The sequence below is a fragment of the Anoplophora glabripennis genome, unplaced genomic scaffold (genome assembly GCF_000390285.2).
Source record: "Anoplophora glabripennis isolate ALB-LARVAE unplaced genomic scaffold, Agla_2.0 scaffold11, whole genome shotgun sequence".
NCBI classification, from domain to species: domain Eukaryota; kingdom Metazoa; phylum Arthropoda; class Insecta; order Coleoptera; family Cerambycidae; genus Anoplophora; species Anoplophora glabripennis.
This window is the reverse complement of record NW_019416496.1, coordinates 1478980-1493139: the sequence shown is the minus strand read 5'-3', so window position 1 is coordinate 1493139 and position 14160 is coordinate 1478980. Positions and strand designations below refer to the sequence as shown.

The following is a 14160-nucleotide window of genomic DNA, read 5'->3' as shown; positions in this document are numbered from 1 at the left end:
TCATAGGTTTTATAAAATTTTAAATGCGATAGTTATAAACAAATTAAAAAAATTGGCATTTTACTTGTTTTTTTTGCAATAACTTTTTGTTTATTAACCGATTTTAATTTAACAGGTCTCATTTTGTAGATAATTTTACTCCCTACAAGCTGTCTGAGAGTCACTTTTCGCTAAAATTGATGGTTCCTGCATAGTGAAAAAACTGTTTTCCTCAATTATTTGTTTAAATAGAAGTTAACTAATAAAATTTTTTTGACTCACGAGATGAGAGATGTCTTGTATTATGTTCCTTTAGACAATTTTACAATAATATCGCGGATAGGAATTTTTTCGAGTTTCTTTTTTATTTTCGTAAATTTTCCTGGGGTAACAAGCAGGCCTGGTAAAAACAGCTTTATAGTCGACTGACTGAATTCTTGGGTCCGACAAAATTTAATTTATTCGGGGAATAAAGTTATGACTATTTATTCGAGACACTTTTTTATATTTTTGACATTATCACAATCCGTGTCTTAAATAGAACACTCCGTATTAAAAACATTCGTACAAAAGTAATCCTCTAACAGGTTTTCCCTAACTAATCTCGTTCAGCAACATGTTGGCGCTCGCCAAGGCCTATTAACTGAAACAATCCGGCTCCTTGCCTTTAAGCCCTTCAGACAAAAGGGTTGGAAAAAACAAAGACAAACACCCATTATGTAGGACCTCTCCAGTCTGAGCCTTTAAGAACGAAAAGTCCGCGGCGTGCGTCATTTTTCCAGGCCATTGTTGCAAACCCGGGAGACAAAACGTTCGAAATTTTATCCCGAAGTTTGCCGGCTTCGAGGCCGAAAGACACTGTGTCTTTCGGCCTCGGTTAGAAACACACCGATGAATTGTCGGTAAACTTTCAGCTTGTATCTGTGGGTCTATTCTTAGCAGGTTGAGATGTCTTGTTTAGTTTCCTCCAATGTCAATTTACTCGAACTATTCTGCTCCGAATATAAGTCAGGAAGTGTGGGAGGTCCGGGAGGATTCACTTGTTCTTATACTTGCAGGAAATGAATTTTAAATGAACTTGTATATCATATAATTGATATACAACTAAACAAACCAAACTATCATACAGGGTGTCAAAGGGTGTCGAACCTATAAAATATGGCAAAATACTATTAACCTATATGTATACTAATATACCAAACTTGAATTTTGTCCAAATATTTACTATGTGTCGAAAAATATTGAGGGAAACATTTTTTTTTCATCTTCGATCCCTTATATGTTTGTTACTACATATTAACTTTTTCACGAGGATAAGCTGAGTTAGATTGACCCATTGTGATTCCAGAAACCTCCTATACCTACACCCTGTATAAAAGTTCCAAAAGAATTTGTTACGTTAACAATTGAACATGATCGAACACTCCAAAGTGGTTAAAATCTAAACAACAATCTTTTCCATATTTTTATATAAGAAACCTAGACATGGAAGTTCATAAAAAATTGTTAAAAATAATAAATAAAAAAAGTTGTTTTTTAATTATAAATAAACAAAAAAAATATATTGATAAAGGTATATTTTTTTATTATACCTTTGCAACTCCAGAAAATTCCTTTCCTATTGTCATCAAATTTAAATTTTCAATTATGCTACAAATTTTTATTTTTTAATATTTAAAGTAAAAAACTATTTCAAAGAAAACAGATTTTTCTGCAAAATATTAAAAAGGGCATAATTAATTCGTAATATACTCTCTCGAAAACCTATAAAACTATACGTTTGATGCTCATAAATATTTAAACCTCGGAAAACTATATACCTAAGATTTTCCAATAATTTTCCCAATTTTCTGGGGGGTATTTAAAAATGTATTGACCATTATTTTGGCTCCAAACCATTAATTTTCACATAATCTGCACTATCCAAATTTTTCATATGATTAATTTTGTGGGAAATTTAATTTTGAATAATTTTTATTAGAAACTATTTTTCGAAAAATGCATCTTCATTGAGATATTGGCTGTTTTTGGTCAAAAAACGCGAAAGATCTTAAAACCTACACTTTTCTACAGGGTAGGAAAGTACCGATGGTCCATCTGAAGTTACGTGAGAGCGATAAAGTAAGCCATAGAAATCCACGTGATAGAGAAAGATAATGAAGGCGTCTCATAGTTACCGCCCGTTTCGCCCTTCCACAAAGATCCACTTCTTATTTGTGGAAGGGCGAAATGGGCGGTGACTATTAGACGTCTTCACTATACCTATCCTTGTCTATCACATGGATTTCTATGGCTTACTTTATCGCTCTCACGTAAGTTCAGATAGACCATCGGTACTTTCCTACCTTGTATATAAAAAAAACTCGAAGTGAAAAAGTTCCTTCATTTCTTTCTTATTTTCCTGGACTACTAGAGAAGAAAATACTTTTCAAAGCTATGGGGGAATTCATCCTAAATGGTACAATTTGGATTTTTGTAACTAATCAAATACTGAAACTTCAGTTGGACATCCGAACTCGTAGAACCACAACAAAAGTATCTCGCGTCTCTCTTCAATTTCTGGGGCTGCATATTGAGCGACCATTCACATTATTCCACACAGACCAAACAAAACATGCAAGACGTTGCCTTACGGTGCTGAAATGCGACATAGGACTTCGAATAAGATCGAATTGGCGGCATAGTTTCGCAGAACCTGCCGTTATTATTGCACGTGTACGACTATCAAGTCCGGAACACGCGACAGCGATAAAAAAAGCGTTTCCAAGGGTTTGAAAGCATGACATAAAACATCCGACCATTTTTCACGCTTTGTTGTAACCAAAAGTCCAGTTCTAAACGTCAACCTCGGCTAATTTTTGCAATTCGTATGTACCATTGCATCGCATGCCAGTTATTTCTCGATAATTATCACCTTTTGATAATAAAAATAATTTAGGAGACCGCTTATCCGGTTAGAAGGTGAGACAAGGCACGCATTGGAGCGATTTACATGCTAATGTAGAGGATTTTAATAAATTTACGGGCAGTGTCGGACTGGGTAGATTTTTTTGGGCCCTAGCTGAAATATAAAATATACAGGGTGTATCATAATTAATAGCGCAAATTGAAACAGCTGTAAGTACGCGATACTAGAAGCAAAAAAGTCTTAGTAAACATAGGTCCGCAAAGGCACCGTTTTCGAGATACAGGCTGTCAAACATTTATTTTTTATTTTTTTTCAGTTTTTTGACGATATCTCAGGAACCGTTTGAAATACAAAACTCAAATTTTGTACACGTTTTATCAGTAACATTAGCTACTATTGAGCGCCGATTCAAATTTTATTCATGTGACAGTGGCGGAGATTTTAGGATTACGCGAGGTTCTTTAGCCATAATTTTTTCGATTCTTTGATAATTGTCATTTTGAAAGCCTATTTTAAACCGCCAAGGTTTTCTACCCAAAAAATTACCAGTCATCAAAAGCTTTAACGTGAACCGTTTTCAAGATAAATGGCGTTTTATGATGGATTTTAATAAATGTTCAATTTTTCCTAATTTTCCATAGGTATGTATTTTTCTCTCCACAATTTTTCCGGAAATTTTAGACCTCCGGTAGAGACCCTTCGAAACCGACTATGTTTACGTGTGCGATACAATTAACTACAAATTGACTGCCATGAAGTCTAAAATAAAATTGAAACTTGAGCGAAATGCATTAATAGTTCGAGGAAACGTATCAAATAAACAATAATAACATAAATAATAAATCAATGCGGTTAAAACGTTTGTTTTGTAGAAGTGGTTCCTAATTCCGGTCTATTATTAGTTTTATTCGCATTTGCATGAATTCAATCTCAATCCATGACAACATTTTTTCTGTGAAACGTACTCGCTTGCAGGTATTCCTTTTTGTAATACCACGAATTAGCTATCTACTAAACAAATAAGAAATTAAATTATCGCAAACTGTGTTTATTTTTTATGGAATGCACTGGATTTATCTGGTTGGTATATCGGTTCTTGCGGATTTCTCACTAAAAGCAAATTCTTCTGTTATATGGGTTCACTTCCCTGTATCCCACATGAATCACAAGCTGGGGTCGCTGGCCCATTTCTAGTGATCTCATTGTGGTCTAGACCATGACAGAATTAGTGTGTATTTAAATATGTCGTTGCACAATCGATGATTATTACCAAGAAGTCGTACATAAAGATGCATGATCACATACTAGGTTTTGATAAAAATGCACTGAAAGCATCGAACAAAATTTGTTCAGTTACTAAAACAAGAAAATAGAAAAGCAGTTTTTAAAACTGTAATAATTGAATAAATGTTCTTTGGTTGACTATTTAAATTGGCCAACAGCATCTTAAACACCAAAAGTTTCAGAAAAAAATATTGACAAAAGTTGTTGCTTTTAAGGAGTTGAACATGTTGGTACTTATTTCTTGGACACCCTGTGTCTCTTCTGCACGCGTCCGCACTGCGAAAAATTACTACGGTCTACAATTAGAAAATATCTTACTATCAGTCACTGATAGTAGATATTAGGTACTTCGTTTACAAATTTATGAACAACTGATCATTTCTTTCGAGAATTTCGACGATCGAAAACGAGGCATACGTAGAAAAAGTATCTTTATTGCACTCACGTTTTTAAACAAAGCTGACCCTACACTAAAGGATGAGTTTTCACACTTGCATCTCAAATAACTATTAGAACCTCGAAAATCTCGACGAAATCACATCTTTCCCACTAAAAACGTACAACTGACTTCATCTTCCGTTATTCAATCGATTAAATTCAGCTCAAAGCTACACTTCCAATTTTACTCAAACGAGACTTAGATAAATGACGCTTACTCAGATTTTCCTAAAATAATTGCACCAGATTAGCTGGTAGGTTATTCAACCAGCGGCAGTTTTAGACTACCTAGTTTACCACAACTACAACGATTTATTTTAATTAAGCGGATTAATCATACGCCGAATTTGCCTAGAAGAATATTCAAATTCTACTCTAAGCGTATTTCAACGCTATTACAAAAAAAAAAATCATAAAATGTTTCATAGTTAAGATAAGCAAGCTTTGGAAAACGGTTCATATTCGTAAAGTACACATTTGTAAGTTGATGCACAAAAAATCAGAATTGGTGCTTTTGTCTTGTAGTGTCTATTAACCCAACAGATTCCATATTTACACCAGAAGAGTAATTTTTAAACCTCCTATCTGCAGAAATATCGTTAAAAAAATTGACACACCCTTCTTGCACCACAGTCTTCAACTGAAGTGCGTGGAATTGAACAGCGGAACTAATTTCCGTTGCCCTTCGTAAGCGTTTGGAACAGGTCGGATTCTGCTTAAATTTAAGCTGTTCACCATTTAATCCTGTTACTGTTCTCTTTACTATCGATTAATTGAATATGTCTAGCACCGATTGGCTGCTGAAGTGTCTGAATAAGAATAAAAGAGTAAACACATCGTATTTTATTTAGAATTTCATAAATATTTAATATTAGGTACTTGTTCTAACTTTCTTTCTTAATTATTATTATTATTAAAAAATAATAATGTGACTTTAAAATGACACGTTCTAAGCCATATAAAAGCCATATGTTTTTTTATTAAATTTTTTCTAATTGTTTAAAAAAGGTAATAACTGGCAACCCTGATAGTAGACTGATACAACTTTTATTCGATTTGTTTGATTAGAAAAAAAAAAAAAGAATTTCAGATTATTAGTCGGGAATTATAACAATAGTTATTATTTGTGTTTAAAGTTTAAACATTATTAACCAAATTAACAAATCTTAAGACTATAAAAATTGTCGACAAGCTGCTTCATGTGTCCCCATAAATACAGTTGTAAATAAATGCATTTTATATACAGGGTGGTCCGAATTTTATGCAGGAAACTTCGAGGACAGATAGATCTCTTTAAAATAATAGGAGTTCGCCTTATAAACATAGGTCTGGAACGGCCTCGTTTTAGAGATACAGGGTGTTGAAGTTGTTAAAAAAAAATATTTTTTGTTTATATCTCAAATAATGTACGATAGTAGGCCTTGCATTCCCTAAAATATGAGCTCTAAAGGTTTAACCAATGGTGTACAACTGGACAGGGGTCACCCCTTTTTATAAAAAACCTACGCCACTGTATTTTTTATTATAATTTATTATAACGGATTTATATTCTAATGCACTAAATACGTAAAAAAAGTGACTTGAATTTTTTCCCTAAGGTTCACCATTTTCAAATCATTCATACAAATACAATCACCTTGTGATGTGGCAGACACTTCAAATCATAATATTACAAAAATATTTATGTTTATGCTTAAAAGTAAGTGCAATTTGTAAGCACATCAACAAGATTCTTTCCACATCACTTTGTGAGGTAGTGTTTCTGGTGTGTTTTAGTTTTCTCTGGAGGCATTATCTTTACAAATAAGGACAATTTAAATCAAAATAATAATAAAAATACATTTACCAAGCAACAACAACTAAACAAGAAATAAAATTAACGTTACGTATTTACAGCAATTGTTTAAAATGCGAATAACCCACATCGATACATTTCTGACATCTTCTATTAAATGGAACTAATTGAAGCTAATATCATGTGGTGGTTTTCTTTTAATTCGTTACACTCGCCTTCTATTCGCTGCAGTAGTTGTGGTCTAGTATCTATTGCAGTAGAGTAAACTTTTCAGGTAGGTCATCCCAAACATAGAAGTCCAGGGAGTTTAGATCTGGCGATATGGCTGGCCAAGACTCTGGACCCTCTGCACTATTATGGTTAACATTGGCATTTGGTCTTCTACCTATCCATCATCTCATATAATTTTCATTAAGCCATTCTTGTATTATTCTCCTAAAATGCGCAGGAGCACCATTTATTTGTATCCAGCTATTTTGTCGTACATTTAATGGAACATCCTCTAATAATTCAAATAGATGGTTTTCTAGAAAGTTTAGAAATGACTCCGAATTTCATGAGGATTTTCTTGTGACCCAAATATTCAGATTGTGAAAATTCACTATCCCTCGCCTTGTGAACGTAGTCTCATCGGTCCAAAGTATTTCTAGTAAGAATTCAAACAACCACTAATAAAAATTCAGGCGTCTCTCTGCATCTCCCGGAAGCAAATTTTGCACAGGTTGTAAATGGTACGGATTACTGCCATTCTTACGTAGAACTTTTCAAATTTTTGATTTACTCACTCCAATTTGCCGAGACGTTCTTCGTGTACCGAGGATCGTTGTCAAAAACGGGAGTGACCCTGTCCAGTTGTGCACCACTGGTTGAATCTTTAGAGCTCATATTTTAGGGAATACAAGGCCTACTATCATACACTATCTGTACTAAATTTTATTGAAATAAAGGCTTTATTTTACAAAGACTGAGGCTAGTATTTAGTCGAAAACATTTAAAATAAAGCGCTCCCGAATAAACGTCGAAACTTTCGCGCCGTATTCGTATCGATTAAAAGTCAAGCAATAATTTACAACCGGAGAAAGGTATCCGGGAATTCTGGCAGACAAATGGCAACGTTCGGATATTAAAAACGTATAATAGCAGTTTAACGATCAAATCATCGCACGTCAATGGCTTATCAGGCGCACCAATAATTTCTTTCGCGCCCGGAGTATCACGTTTCGCAGACGATTCACTCCTCGCATCAAGCTTCAAGAGTGGTTAAAAGCATCATTAGCGAGGAGATTTTTTTCTATACCACCTACACCGGCTACGCAAATATACTAATAATACGCCGTTCCCTCCAGCACACCAGTCTTTGATTTACGAGATGATTTCTGCCTGTATCGTTATTAATAAGAGACGTCTCGTTGCGGAACTTCATGCTGGGTTAACTTTTATCAAATTACAAGATATTATCTAATGGAGTTCTGGGGAGTTTCAAAGTTGTTTGTTACACCGTGTGTGCGCGGTCGCGCTAGATTGGAAGTTGTTGTAAAGAGCACTGGCTCTTAAGGATTGATTGTGGAGGAGTTGTGGCAGAAGTTTCGGGAATCTCGAGCACGTTGCTATGCAAAGCAGCGAAACAAACGTGTCTCGCTAAGAAGCACATGCGAATCGTAACCTTTTGGTCAAAATAAACATAAAAATAGGTTCAATTAAATGTTGAGTGACAAACAACTGATAGGCTATTGATTTTATCCAAAAAAAACAGGGTTATAAGGAACTATGACGTTCAAGCAATTTTATTGCAAGAATCGTTCAAAGGGTCGTTTTAGATGAAAAAACCGCGGAGTGCTATTAAATTAGAGGGTGGAAATTGGAGATAGGGGTGAAAATGCTCCTCTTTCAGTTTTTTAATTGTAGCTCGAAAACGAAGCAAAATTTCGCTATAGTTCATAGGAGAAATTATTTAGAGAATTGAATTTCCCATCAAAATGGCTTGTTTAAAAGGAAAATTTTATGCAAAAAATCGTTAATAAACAATTTGAAAAAAGCAAAAAATTCGTTTTTTTAATTTTTTTTTACATTTTTGACAATTTTTTTTTTTTAGTAGAAGTAGACAAAGAAAATTGCTGTACAAAAAACTAGATGAGATTCCCTTCAAAATGATGCGTTTTCAAAAGTTTTTGAACTAATATTGACTTTATAACCGGTATAAACTTGAATATTTTTTAGATTTTCGTCGTTTTTAACATAATGATTACAATTCTTATTATTTTTACAATAAATTGGTTCTTTAGTTAATAAAAAATTATTTCAAAAATTTTAGTTGTTAATAACAAATAAAGATTTTCACAACTTAGAGTAAAAAAAGGAAAAAAATTTAAAAAAATCTTATTTTTTGCTTTTTTAAAATTGTTTATTAACGATGTTTTGCATAAAATTTTTCGTTTTGTATTTTTTAAATAAGCCATTTCGATGGGAAATTCAATTCTCTACAAAATTTTTCCTATGAACTATTGCTTCATTTTCGTGCTATATTTAAAAAAAAAAGTGCATTTTCACCCCTATCTTCAATTTCAACCCTCTAATTTAATAGCACCCTGCGGTTTTTTTGTTTTTAATGATCCTTCAAACAAGTCATGTGATGAAAATCCTTGAATCTCTGATTTTCTTCCTTTTTTACAAAAAAATGAGAATTAAAACGTATAAGGGTAAACGCGACAAAAATCGAAAAATTGGCTAATTGTAAGTTTGATTGGCGATATATCAGTCAAAAAGTCCAAAAATTCTTATTTTGAAGAAAAATTTATCTACTTTTTTTTCTATACCTATTACCTATCTTTATTAAAAAAAAAACGAGGCAAAAAAGTAAAAAAATAAAAAAATCGAATTTTTTGCTTTTTTTTCAAATTGTTTATTAACGATTTTCTGCATAAAATCTTCCTTTTAATTTTTTTAAATAAGCCATTTCGATGAGAAATTCAATTCTCTAAATAATTGATTGATTTGATTTGATTATATAGGTATTTAAATTTATAGAACAATATTGACTTTTATAGTAATTAATAAATTAAAATTATATCAATGTTACTGAGCATGCGCATTAAAGTAGCCTCGCAACAGGCTGATATCATTCAAGAAACGTTTCGTATTGGTTAAGAGATAAAATAACAGAAAATGCGTTAATGATGACAGCGATAACATATCAACAAGATCTCACCTGCGTATCAGGCTATTCTTTTCGAGCATGCGCATTAGGAATATCACGGCTAATGTTATATTTTTACTTTATTTAAATTTAGGAATATTATTTATATCGTTTCTTGTAAGTTTTAAGCACACTGATGTATATTTGTATTTAACCAAACACGTGTTCGTTGTTCTTAAATAATTATAAATCCTCGTAAAAAAAAATTATTTGAAGTTGTTCAATTTTATAGTATCCATGTAAATAGTACACAAGGATCAGATTCGGTTTGTACAGTTTCAACTATGACAATTTGTTGCGACTTGCCTAAATAGACACACTACACACTAAAATAATCTATTATATGCTAGGTTTTAGAGTATTGGAGTTCTTAATCGACCAATGGGCTCATTAATGTAGGTACAAAAAATTAGAAATTGTTTTCAAAATTGTTCCTTTAAGATAATTAATGAAAACGAAGCGTAAGAAAATGCACAGAAGCCATGTGGTGACGTCATACCACTCGTTAGCAGTTAGGCCACATATCTGTTGTTTTCAGTATGTGATTTTTGGTTAGGCAAGGTGTTACAAAATGCTAAGAACTTATTCAAATTTAGAGTAATTTGTTTATGGTTGTTGTAGTGGCAAATGGCAATGCTAATGCTACTGTTGAAGAATATCGCCAACGAGTACGTTTCGAGGTCAAAGTAGTGTTTCTGAACATTTAATCAAATAACATTATGATTAATAGAATATCGATAAATTATTATTTTTTAATTGAAATGTAGGTCATATAGCTAGAAAACAAATGAAAATCTCAAACATTTGACATTTTGCTTATTATTTATTTCTGGTGCGACTCTCTCGATTCACCCTGTATATTACTGAATAAGTAGCTCATTGGCAATCCAGATCTGATTCCAAGTGACCATTACACCGTTATATGGGAGAATTAATGTATAACGTAAGAGATGATGCTTGTGTGTCACGTTGTTTGTGGCGTCGATAATATTTTGTTTATATTACAACGAAGAGGGTTATCATATATATATTCCCCATTAATTAATATGCACATACACAATGAATCTGTTATTGCTCTACGCCGATATCGTTTTAATATTATTTTAACCTTCACATAATGACTGTAATCGGTAGCAGTCTGAGCACTCTGAACAATCATCTACAGAAAATGTCTCATTCAAAAAAAGAATTCTTAAAAAAAATTAAATATTGTTTATCCAGTTATCTCTTTAGAACACATAGGAAATGTTCTACGAGAAAACACAAAAAATAACAAAAAATTCAAATATTTCATGAAAAATCCGTGAAATTTATTGTTAAATAAAGTTTAATAATGTACAAAAAACATTTTTTAGATACACTGTTACACCCTTCACAAGTTTTGTTTGATTTTTTTTTGTTATTACCATAGCAACGTCAGTATGAAGGACGCTATCTTGAAATTTTTATATTGTCATAACTTCTAAATGCCTTAAGTATGCTCTTCCTGTGCTGATTGATTGCCTTAATTGCTCAGTTATTTTTGAAGAAGAGCAAGAACTCGATGAGATTTAAAAATTAATTATTTTGTAATAAATTTGTTTTTTAAAAAATAAAACATATTTTCAATAAAACCTCTTTAGCCATTTATAATTTTCATTTTTCGAACCTCTATATTACAAATATGAGCGAGTTTTATTTAAAATCGAAAATTGTTAAATAAATTGTTTAAAATAATCGGCCATATTGGATCAGCCATTCTGTATTTTCATTTTCCGACTTCATATTCTTGTTCAGCGGTATCCCCTATATTGTCAATTTGAAAGAATTCGATTTAAAATTAATTGAATTATTTTAAATGTTCTTAAAAAAACTATTTATTATTGTTTAAACAATTAAAAAACAATTAGCGTACAAAAATAAGTTTATAACTTTTTTCTAATACTTATCTCCAAGTAATTTCAAAAGATTTTAGGAAAATCCATGCTTCCCATAATTATTTCGAAATAATGCGTAAGTTTTAAGCTATCTTGACTCCGCTATAGATGCGATTTCAAGTACTAGTACTTACAGCAATTACATTATTTATTATTTATTCAAATAATTTTCCATTTACAAACATTATGAGACCAGTAACAGAAAAATAGCAAGATATCTAACTGAGAATTTAGTTTACAGTCAACAATCTACCTACATGCAATCCGCGACACTGCTGAAGTGTTCCGGCTGAGTCAACTCTTCTTGACTAGTCTTTTCCGCACTGGCCGTCCCAGAGGTCGCACCAGAGAACCTCAAATAGTCGACGAAGCTGTTCCAACTCTGCGAAATCTTCTCCTCCAATCCGATAAATTGCTTGCTAGTGTTTATCCTTAAACCGTAGAAAGTCTGCAGCAATTTTTCCTCGAAATCCTTAACCGTACTCTTGACTCTATCTTCTAAAGCTTTGGCCAGCTCCTCCAGCTCCACATTGTCAGGTTTCCTCGCAGGAGAGAACACTTCCACGGCAGAGGCACCGACGCACTCCTCCTCGCATTCGTCGGGCACGCTTACCAGTTTGGGACTGTCGAAGACGCTGGAATCGGTGAAGATGCTGAAATCGCCAGAAGCGGAGAAGTTGTCTTCGTAGCACTTGGTGTACTTCTTCTGGTACGCGTGCGTAGGCGCTATCAGAGCTTCGTTGACGTTTGGGAAGGCTATCTTCTTGATGCCGCCGCTGATGTAAGCCACGTGGGTGCGCAGAGGACTCTTCATGTTCCTCTGGTCGTAGCTGCGCAGTTGTCCCGACATGGTGCTCACTGCCATCTCCATAGACCCTGGTAGGTAGGCCAGGCTTGAAAGGGGACAGTCTAGCTCGTAACGGGCGGTGCAATCGCAAGTCCTTAGGTCGTAAGTGATGAAGTTACCGTCTATCCCTACAGTGGATAAGATCGTTTCGAAGAAAGTGACGTCGGTTATCCTATTCTCGTGGTTCTTGCTGGACAAGATGATGTCGGTCGCCTCAGTATCCCACAGGCATAGCACCCCTTCCTTGCTGGCACCCGCTAGCAAGTTGGGCGTGAATTTACTGTAAGCCATCGTCGACAGCGTTGGACTATTCGGCACCACGAAGCTGGAGTTGAGCTTAAACTTCGAGTCGTACAAAAATATCTGCCCGTTGAGGCAACCAGCGGCTATACACTGGTCGTCAGAGGAAAACTCCAGGTTCTGGATGTTGCCAGGCAACTTCTTGAACTCCTGCGGCAGTTTCTGCTTGCTTTTCAGATTGAACAAGTACACGCTTCCGTTTTCCGTGCCGAGAGCGAGGAGGTTGGGATTGGTGTTGGAAAACGTAGCTACAGAAGCGTTGTTGGTGTGGATGCAGTCGAACGGTTCTATGTACTGTTCCGGTTTGGAAGGGGGGCATATGATCACCGGGCTACCTTTGCTCTTCACCACAAGGAGTTTCTTGCCGTTGCAAGACCAGGATATGGTCTTGATTGCCATGCAGTCCACTGGAGTCTCGTATACGCCTGTGTAGCAGATGTTGGGCCATCTGTAGAACTTCACGTCTTTTGCACACGCTGCTAGAGTCATGATGGTTGTTTACGAAGAAATTTTTTCAACAAAAACTGTCTGGAATTGTGGTTTTATTTCACTGTCACTGCTCGTACGTCAAAATGACAAGAAGTTGTTCGCTTGACGTTTTCATTGGTCATACGGATGGAATCTATTTATCTGGTAATAAATTTGATGTTCATACACAGATTTATGTATTTTCAAAGTAAATAAGCGCGCGTAAACAATTTTTCTTTCAGAAAAATGTTTTTTATCCGTCGGTGAGTAATAAATAAGGGAAACAGAAATCCTACACCAATAAATTTTACCTTGAAATACCTTACACAAGCTCACAATTTCAGTTATTCGGGCAAATATGTGATATTTGTTTACGAAGCATGGGAAACATATTAACGAACATGATATTAAATGGAAATAACAACGTAACATAACTCTTACCAAGTGGAATGAAAGGTAGTCCTTAAGAAATGTAAACAATTATGGTAATACGAGAGTCTGATTACTTGTTTACTCAAGTGGAAGTAATAGTCCACGGGCCCACGTACAAAGAAAAAAATGATTACCGGCAAGCTGTAACTTTGTGTGCAGCTTAAGTTTGACGAGTTTCCCAAGATTTGACTATGAGGAAAATTCAACAGTGGTAAGTTTTCTCGTGATTTTCAGGAAAACATGTCAATCTGGCAAAACATGGAATGTTATGACCAGCACTTTTTTTAAGTTTAAATGAAAGATATATATTTTTTTAAACCCCCCAAAAAATTTGTCCGACAAAAATGTCGATTTGGTGACATTATGGTTGGTGACAACCAGCAAGCTGATTTTTCTGGGAGGGTTTGGTAATAAGATTTGAAATGAAAGTATCTTATTGTCCGACAAAATTCTTGAGAAGTTTTTGCAGTCCGACGCCCCGAAGATGTCGACTTAACGACAACATGGTTGGTGATAACCAGCTGTCGGACAAAAGCGTCATTATTTAAAAAAATGCAATATTAATCTGAGAATTTAATTGTCCGACAAAATTATCGGTTT

General features: G+C 34.2%; 2 protein-coding genes across 2 annotated transcripts in view; both read right to left on the bottom strand.

The window, feature by feature from the left end:
- Positions 1 to 14160, bottom strand: part of LOC108908096 (dystroglycan) — a 134247-nt gene that overhangs the window by 25986 nt on the left and 94101 nt on the right. The gene's annotated exons all lie outside the window — the stretch shown is intronic.
- Positions 11767 to 13149, bottom strand: LOC111691628 (protein NEDD1-like). The gene has a single exon (XM_023454746.1). The coding sequence runs from the start codon at positions 13147 to 13149 to the stop codon at positions 11767 to 11769; it is 1383 nt and encodes a 460-aa protein (XP_023310514.1).